The 9,473-nt window shown below is 39.3% G+C and overlaps 1 protein-coding gene across 1 annotated transcript; it reads right to left on the reverse strand.

Moving 5' to 3' along the window:
- Positions 1–533: 533 nt before the first annotated feature.
- Positions 534–9,466, reverse strand: LOC100927477 (zinc finger protein OZF). Its single transcript, XM_031957088.1, has 3 exons — positions 9,304–9,466; positions 7,598–7,696; positions 534–5,013 (listed from the first exon to the last, which is right to left on the reverse strand). The coding sequence occupies exons 1-3, from the start codon at positions 9,335–9,337 to the stop codon at positions 3,683–3,685; spliced, it is 1,464 nt and encodes a 487-aa protein (XP_031812948.1). The 5' UTR covers positions 9,338–9,466; the 3' UTR covers positions 534–3,682.
- Between the last annotated feature and the right edge of the window lie 7 nt (positions 9,467–9,473).

Here is a 9,473-nt window from a genome sequence, read left to right on the forward strand (position 1 = left end):
TTTCCATGGTTAGAAAAAAAATCACAAAATTGAAAGATTTTACAAACCAATTTATATTCCAATTTGGTGTCACATTTGGCAGCTGCTGCTCTCCATCTGTGGAGCAAGTCCAAGGTTTATTGATCAACGCATTTTCTAAATTCTTGGGATAGTCTCCATCTTTGATACTTCTCATTAAGAATTACAGGACATGAAGATGAGCTAATCACATGGTAAGGAAGAGGGAAGAAATCCATCACACTGGATAGGTCCTCTGGTTTTTGCTGTATGTGAGGACACAGGCAAGAGAGACACTGAACGGAGAGGCAGATGTGTATGTTTTGAAATCTACATTGTTGGAAACAATTTGCATATTCACAGATCTGGCCATCTGACACTGTTCTGCCTTCACTCATTCATTTATATATCCTGTGCTTCTCTGAATTCTTTATATCCATCATTTCCTATGGCACAGTATTCCAGTAATGTTCATGCACCACAATGTGTTCAGACTGGGTCCAATTGATGATCATCTATTTTCTCTTTTGCATCTGCTTCATTTTTTTTTTTTTTTTTTTTTTTTTTGCTACTAAACCAACAAATACTGCAATGAATATTTGAATATAGCAAAAAATTTTCTCTGTGACTTGCTTAGAGTTGATGTCTTGCAGTGGGGACTCTGTGTCATATAGTATGGACATGTGATCACTTTTTATTATATAATTCCCAATGACTTCCCAGAATACTTGGACCAATTCACAAGTACATACATTGTACTACTGTGACTAAATCTACAGCCCCTTAACATTAACTCTATCTTTTCTTATCTCTGCTAACGTGATGGATGTAAGATGTAACCTCAGAGCAAATTTTTCGTTCTTAAAAGCATTTTGTAACCTATTTTCTGCATGAACAAATATGGCAAAAAAATTATTTCACTAGATGCACAGAGAGAACTGTCCACTTACGAATGACATGCAAGTCTTCTAACTCAACGAAGACTAGGTTTAAAAGTACCTACATCTTGCTGCCTCTCCAGATTACCAATCGTACTCAGATTTAGTGAAGTCTTCTGGGTCATCAGCCCAAGTTGAGGCTGATTACCTAACAATATGTGGCAATGAGGGGTAGGGTTCATCTTTAAGTTCCCCTTTCTTTGGCTTCTCAGGTGTGTAAAATGAAAAGATTTAGAGCTGGAAGAGATCTTGGAGATCACTTGGCCTAATATCCTATTTTTCAGATGAGGGAACTAAGACCCAATTAAATTTCTTCATTGAGGCTATAGAGGTAAAAAGCCAGAATTTCAACCCATGCCTCTGACTACAAATCAAATGCTCTTTCCTTTCCACCATGCTGCCTTTCAAGTAGCTGACCAGTTGGAAAACAAGGATCCAATATGGCCAAGAAGCCATCTGCAATCCCTTGTCATTTTTTTGTTTATTTCTCCTTCCTTGTCCCCCTCTAATACTTCTAGCTAGAATTTGGAGTTTGGAAGGCATCAGCACCACACCTCCTCCCAGTGTTCTCCAACTAGAATTCCCCTTTCCTCTTTGTTCCGATACCTTTACTTTCAAAGAAGAGAGCAAGAACCAAAAAGATTTTTAGCCTGCAAAAATGACAATAGTAGGTAAATATGGGTCTAATTTAGGACATCTTACTTTCCTTTTCTCCAAAGATAATGAAGTATTTACTCTGCTCTCATACCCAACAGCCATTGTGCAGACAAGTCAAATTGGGACAGGAAAGGAGTGATAAATGCATGATTGTCCCTCTTTGTAAACAGAGTTGATAATCGTCTTGTACCTTGCCTGCCATGACCAGACAAGTTTGAGTCATTTTAAGCATATATTAAGCACCTACTACGTTCCAGATGCTCAGCTAAGCACTGGCATATTGTTTGGACTAGCTCCCTGGAGGGCCTCAGGATCAGTCAGAATCAGGATAAATCAAAGTCCTTGGTGTTTAGTGGGAGAAATGAAGGAGGCAGGCAAGCTACCACGCAGCTTGCCAAAGATGTATCCTGGATTCTGGAGTCTGGATTCTCTAGCCTCCCTCCTCCTCGGCTTGCTACCAAGTGACTGACTTTTCTCCCCCCGCCTTCCAACCCTTGCCTATAATTATCTCGCCATCAAATATTCAGCAAGCACCAATGATGAGGAGAGCCATCACCTAAATATATGCTTATAGAGCCACTGTCTCACATTGCATAGGTAATTAGCCTCAAGTGCTCTGCATTCTCAGAGTTTCAGTACTCTACATATGATAGAAAGAATGGTAAAAGATAATCCCAGATGAAAGGGAGAGACAACACACAATAAATATGGACAAATAAGGCATCTATTTCTATGGAGCTACCATGGGAGATAATCCACAAGAGACACTGACAAGTTGGAAGACATCCCAAGGAGAGCTGTGAATATCATGGAATAGAGAAGGTTCTGTGCCAAATGAGGAACAGTTGAAAGAACTGAGGCTACTTATTCCAAAGAGAAAACTTGGTGGGTAACATGAAATAGTATAAATATCTGAAAGGTTGTGTTAAAGATGAATCCCACTTTTCCACTTGGCCCCAGAGGGAATCCTGAGGAGTGATGAGGGGAAAAGAGGCAGATTTCAGCCTGATGTGAACAGTGTCCCGATCATGACCTGCCTTCCTAACAAGAGATGTCTGTGCAGGTATGAGTATAAAGAAGCCCCTTCAAGTGACAAGGAGACAAGAGATTGGCTTTGGTCTTCATTAGCACCCAAGTGAATTTGATTAGAAACCTTTCTTCCTATCAATGCTCAACTTTCCTGGCAAAGCAGCTTTATGAAAGAATAAGATTTTCCTTAATGCTTCTTGAATTACTCCCTAATATCTAAAATACTGATCTTTGAATGGGAAACCATTACTCTGATGAGTGGGCTGTTATAAGTTCCTAGGCCATTCTGGATCTGTAGAGTGCATGTGACAAACAAAACAGATACCCATCATTTGAAATTTAGTTTGGATTTCCCTTCCAAGCTGGCAGAACAGGAAGTTTTTAAGATAGAAAGAACAGAGCCTCTGTCTGGGTCACAAACAATAGGAGCTAGAACCTGTCTAAAAAGTTCATTGATTGCCTCAGACATTGATGTGGATGTTGGTTGAATTCATGTAGAACACAAAATTCTCCTAAATTGGCCCCATTTTTTGCCCTTGATGAAACAAATCTGATTTCTTCCCTTCACCAAATATTGTTCACATAATATTGACATGAGTTCTTTTTCTCATTTTGAAGACATAGTTCTGCAATCATGAAGCTATTTTTTCATTCAGTTCTGCAATTGAGCAAATTCTTTCTCTTTTTGTTTTGCAATCTGGAGGTTTGGCAGGAATTATTTTCTTTATTTCATCATTCTGTGAGCTTTAATGTCACCCAAATTTAACCTTCACCAGTTAACTCCATGTTCCAGAGAAAGGCATGTCCTCACTGAGCACATTTTAAGGTTTCTTTTCATTCTAAATGCTCTGCTGAGAGCGTACTAGATGATCTTTTGCAGAAAGCCTTCTCACACTGAGTTCACAGAAGGCTTATCCCCAGAGTGGTTTTCTGCTAAAAAGCTCTGTACTCTATTTCAATGGACTTCCTCATTCAGGTCAGTTATAAGATTCCTCTATCTCACATGAACTCTCTGATGGGAAAGAAGGACAGACTCTGGCCTGAAGGCAATGATTCCATTGTTAAGGTTGCTTTTGAGTGTGAATTTTCTGATGTGCAATAAAACTTTCCCTCCATGTATAAGCCTTTCCACATTGGTTACATTCATAAGGTTTCTCACCAGTGTGTTTTTTCAGATGTACAATAAGACTTTCCTTTTTCCTAAAAGCCTTGTCACACTGATTGCATTGATAAGGGCTCTCTCCAGTGTGGATTCTCTGATGTCGAGTAACACCTCCCTTTTTCGTAAAGGCCTTTCCACACTGGTTACATTCATAAGGTTTCTCTCCAGTATGGATTCTCTGATGTACCGTTAGGGATCCCCTTTCTGTAAAAGCCTTTCCACACTGATTACATTCAAAAGGTTTTTCTCCAGTGTGGATTCTCTGATGTCGAGTAAGACTTCCTCTCTCTGTAAAAGCCTTTCCACACAGCTTACATTCATGAGGTTTCTCACCAGTGTGAATTCTCTTATGTAGATTAAGTGAGCCTTTTTCTCTAAATGCCTTTCCACACTGGTTGCATGAATAAGGTTTCTTTCCAGAGTGGATACTCTGATGTCGACGAAGATTACTCTTGAGTGTAAAAGTCATTCCACATTGATTACATTCATAAGTGTTTTCTCCATTGTGAATTCTCTGATGTTCAGTAAAACTAACTTTCCTGGTAAAAGTCATTCCACACTGGTTACATTCATAGGATTTCTCTCCACTGTGAATTCTCTGATGTTCCGTAAAACTAACCTTTCCAGTAAAAGCCTTTCCACACTGGTTACATTTATAAGGTTTCTTTCCAGTGTGAATTATCTTATGTGAGTTAAGTGAGCCTTTTTCTCTAAATGCCTTTCCACACTGGTTGCATGAATAAGATTTCTTTCCAGTGTGTATTTTCTCATGTCGACGACGATTACTCTTGTCTGTAAAAGCCTTTCCACAGTAATTACATTCATAAGATTTCTTTCCGCTGTGAATTCTCTGATGTTCAGTAAAACTAACCTTCCTGGTAAAAGCCTTTCCACATTGGTTACTTTTATAAGATTTCCCTTGAGTGTGAATTCCCTTATGTTCCATAAATTCTATACTGGATTTGAAGGTCTTTTTACACTGATTACATTTATAAGGTTTTCCTTCAGTGTGGACTTTCTTATGTGCAAGAAGATGAGCCTTCCATGTAAAAGTTTTTCTACAATGCTTACAAATATAATTCTTCTCTACTGGGTAGATTGTCTCATGTGAGACACAGGTTTTTCTCCAAGTGAAGTCACCGGGACCATCACTCATCAATCTTGGTTCATGACTTTCTACCAATAAAAAGCTTAGTGCTGAAGTTTCCTTCACTTCAAGTCCTATATCTCCTGAAAAAAATAAACAATAAAAGAAATATATATACTAAAGAAACATATATATATATATTTTACTCTCCCTCCATCAGCAGAACAGAAACTCAATTACTTTTATTTTCCCAGACAAAGAGAAAACTCTTCAATGGGCAGAACCAATCATTTTAAAATCTTATTAGCTTCGACATCCCAAGGATGACTTAAACTTACCATGAGCTTCACATACAATTGCATTAGATGTTTCACAATAAACCTATTACAACACAGGAAGTGCCTCCATTCTTGATGTATGTACATCTCCTGCCAGGATCTCAGAATAGTTGAGTGACTTGGCCCAAATCCTAGCAGTTGAGATTAAAATTCAAACCCTTTGAATGAGCATATTCTCTCCACAATACTTGACAAATTATCTCCAATTTCAATGTTTCTTTTTCATTGTTTGTACTTTCAATCCTTTATTCATAAATAAAATGTTATTTGGTGCCCATATACTTGTCAAATGGTTTCATTTTCTAACCTACCTGTAGGTACAACAAATTTCCCTAGAGATCACTTTCAATTTTTTCCCCATTAAGTTATTTGATATCATATTCAGAATACCAACACTTTTTTTAAAAAAAAAAATTTTATCTTTAAATGCCCTTGATCACGGAAGTTAAATGAAAATCCTAACACAAAAAATGCATGAAATTACCCATGTCTGAAAATATGCCTTATACAAGAATTTGAGTTCTCCATCCTATGATGTGGAAGTAAAAAGAATGATCCAAAGGATTTGACCCCAAAATTTATCTGTACCACCTTAAGTGATACATAATTATCTGATTTGCTTAGAAAATATTTCTCTTCTGGGACAACACATATGTGCATATTTATTTCCACCTGATTGCTGTCTTGATGTGATTCCAAAGGATCATGATCAGGAATACCCACCAGCTGGTGGGGACTGAGCAGTTCCATGAAACTCTGATGGCTTCTAAGTGCAACAGGTTCTTTAAGATTCTCACCTTGACATCAAATAGTTTCTAGAATTCCAGGAAGATTAGACATTCATGTACAAAGGGCCTCAGGCTTGTAAAGTCCCTCAGTGGCTTTCTCTCTGCACCAGAGCAGTTCTCTCATTCCTGGGTTACCTTGCAATGTCAGGTTTCATCAAACCCATGATCACCAAATCAAGATGTTACCTGGGTCTGCTGTCTTGCAGCAGTGCTGCCAAGCTATTGAAAAGCATGGTCACTGTGTACAACAGAGACCACTATGAAATCATCATGGACCCTTCTGCAAATCTTCTGCACAAGCACACCTTAAAGTGCCATTCACTGAAATGCTAAGGTGTGTTCTAATTTCAACTTAGCCTATAAGTCATTTCTCTACTATCTCACAGTTTCTCAAAGGAACAAGTTTACAACCTGAGTGGGTCATTCAATAGAGTTTCAGTGAAAGTGTATTTTATTAGGGGTCAAAAAAACCCAAAAGTTACATCTGAAGAAATTCAATACTTTGAGAAATACCATGAGCATTCGCAGAGAGTACTATGGATACCGAATGTGGATCAAAAAGAAATTCTATCCTTTCAAAAAACTTTTCCATTTAATATATACATTATCAAAAAGAAAACAGCAACACGATGCAATATTTTCAAATGACCTTTGGGGCATCTGCCATTTAATGTAATGCATGCCATGAGGAAATGCAAATATAAATCTTTTTTCATGGTAACTGGCAATTGATTTTGACTGCTTAGGATTTAAAAGAATGAATTTCCACCTCACATGTGTGTGAGCATTTTCATCACATGCTATTTCTAAATGGGAACACAGCTAGTGGTACAGTGGACAGAACGAAAGGCCCTAAGACATTAAGAACTGGGTTTGAACCCCACCTTAGTCTTGAGACCTTTTCTTGTTGTTTATGGGACCTTGCTTCACATTGTTTATCTGCGTTCTCATAAAGATAAAAGGAAACAATATTGATAGTGAAGGGCACATAGTAGGTGCTGGATAAATCTAGTTTGTCCTTTTTTGAAATTTTGACTATTTTCTCCCAATTTTGCTCTCCTGCTTAAACCATCATTATCCTCACCCACTAGTGATTAAGTGCAGCACTGAATGTGGTTTGAATGTATCTGGAGCACAGTAGGCTTCTACCCAGGTGTGCTGCTTGCCCCACCAAGTTGTGACCTCTAAAGGAGGAGGGAGCATCCTTAGTTCCTAGGCTTACTCCAGGCCCTTGGTCCAAGCTAGCAAGTAGCAAAAATGGAAAGGTTTACTGATTGGAAGTTTGAAGAAAGATAATTTCTTGACAGTTGGATAATTTCTTTAGGCATTTTTGGGAAAATTCCATGCCCCCAAATTCCAAACAATAGCTTAGTGAAGAATCATAGATGATGACTGGAAGTGACCTAAAAGGCTTCCTTCAACCTTGTCCATTTTACAGTTGGGGAAACTAAGATTCAGTAACTGGCCCAAGAAGTCACTGCTGAGAAATATCTGAAAAAGAATTCCAAGGCTGGTCTTTCTCCCCCAAATCCAGCATTTACTTCAGGGTAACTCCTAGAAGCCTCTTGTAACGCTCATATCCCTGCTGCCAACTCACTCACCTGGAGAGCAGCTCTTCAGGCCTTCTTCCTGCAGCATCAAGGGTAAGACTTGTCTTTGCTTAAAATATGAGATCACATCTTCTCTGGGAACTGGAAGGCCTGGGCATGGAAATCAGGGAAGGATGAAGGAAAGAAGCTTGAAATTTAGTTCTCTTTAGGGAATTAGGTGAGGATCCAAAGTTGCTCCATTCTCAGAGTCACCCCATTGTGTTCACACATACAAGTCTACACTCACTGATTAGTGCTTATTTAACCAAAATGGGATGAGCCACATTATCCTGTTGTAAAACTTGTCCTGAGAAGGAGCCACACCCTCTGAGCCCTCTGTCCCCGATCCCAGAAGGTGATCCCACGATTGGCAAAGGGGGTTCTTGAGCCAGAGCAGTCCAGAACCTGAGCAACACACCCTTGGTCGTGACACAAAGAAGGATGGATTCCTCCCAGAGTACCCATTATCTACAAGTTAGAGGAGCTGGTAATGAATGGAGAGAGAGCTGGGCATAGAGCCAAGAGTGCCTGGGGGGCTGAGCAAGCCCCAATTAAGAGCTGTGCATCCCTTGGTAAGTATTTAAATTCTGTTTACCTCAGTTTCCTCATTCAGAGAAAGAACTGATGAATAGCAATCATGCAACATACATATATACTTACACAAACACACACCTATCTTTATATAATGGTAGCCATCTCTAGGGTTGGAACAGGCAAAGGAAAGCAAAGAAATTTCCTGGATTATTTTGTTCTCTATTTAAAAGGCAAGCTGCTTGTTGTAGAGTTACACTTTTGTGTGCAGTTATCATTTTTGATTGTACCTTGTTATGGAAATGCTTGTTTTATTCAGTAAATTAAAACTAAATATTACATCACTTTATCCCCACAAAAACTATCCATGTTAAGTGAAGTTATTAAGGGAAAGTTATCATGAGAAACATTACTTATGTGTGGTTACCATTACACAGAAATAAGCGTGAGTTGGTATAAGTATGTATGTATGCTATATGATTTCTATTTATCGGTTCTCTCTCTGAATATAGACAGCATCTTCATTTGTCCCTTATGGTTAATTTGGGAACTTAGAATAGTCCAAATATCAAATTTCCTCCAGTTCTTAAAAGAACATTGTTCCTGTACTGAAAAGAACGCACACCTGGCAAACAGGAGGTAAAAATAGGTGCTCATCCCTTCCATTTCTTTCCCACTAGGGTGCTGGAATTTGAGGGCAGTAAGAAGAAAGATTAGGGACAAACAGCAGAACAGAGGATGCTTTGGCCTACAATCTGACGCTTGCCTAGAATATTCCAAATACTAGACACAGGCCAAAGAGTTATGGGTTGCGAGGAAAAGCTGCTCGAGCTGGTTGCAGAGCTTTGGCAGATAAAATTCATGTCCAGGGAGAGGATCAGTGAGATAACTTCTCAGATTAGTCCCATGTCTGAGACACATCCCCACTGGTTAAATATTTCACCTGCAGTTACCTCAAACTGCTAAGAGACAGCTTCAGGAGCAACAAAAGAAGCCCTCAGGTTCCTATCATACAGTGCAAAGACCTTTGCAGGAACATCAGCCTGCAGGACAACCTAGTTTCTTGGACACAGGATGCCAGCACTCTTCCCTTTCTGGTCACTGATAACCCCCCCAAACCCTGCACCCCAGGAAATGAAAATATGCTCCTTGATTGAGGATTCAGTTACCTAAGGAAATGTCCTTACCCAGGGAGAGCAGGTTCCGGGCATTTTCCAGCATGACCTCCTTGTACAACTTCTTCTGCGGAGGGTCCAAGAGGCCCCACTCCTCCTGGGTGAAGTCCACAGCCACATCCCTGAATGTCACCAAGACCTAAAGCACCAAAAGTTGTAAAATGCACAACTGAAAACCCTTC

This window comes from Sarcophilus harrisii, chromosome 2 (assembly GCF_902635505.1).
Source record: "Sarcophilus harrisii chromosome 2, mSarHar1.11, whole genome shotgun sequence".
NCBI lineage: Eukaryota > Metazoa > Chordata > Mammalia > Dasyuromorphia > Dasyuridae > Sarcophilus > Sarcophilus harrisii.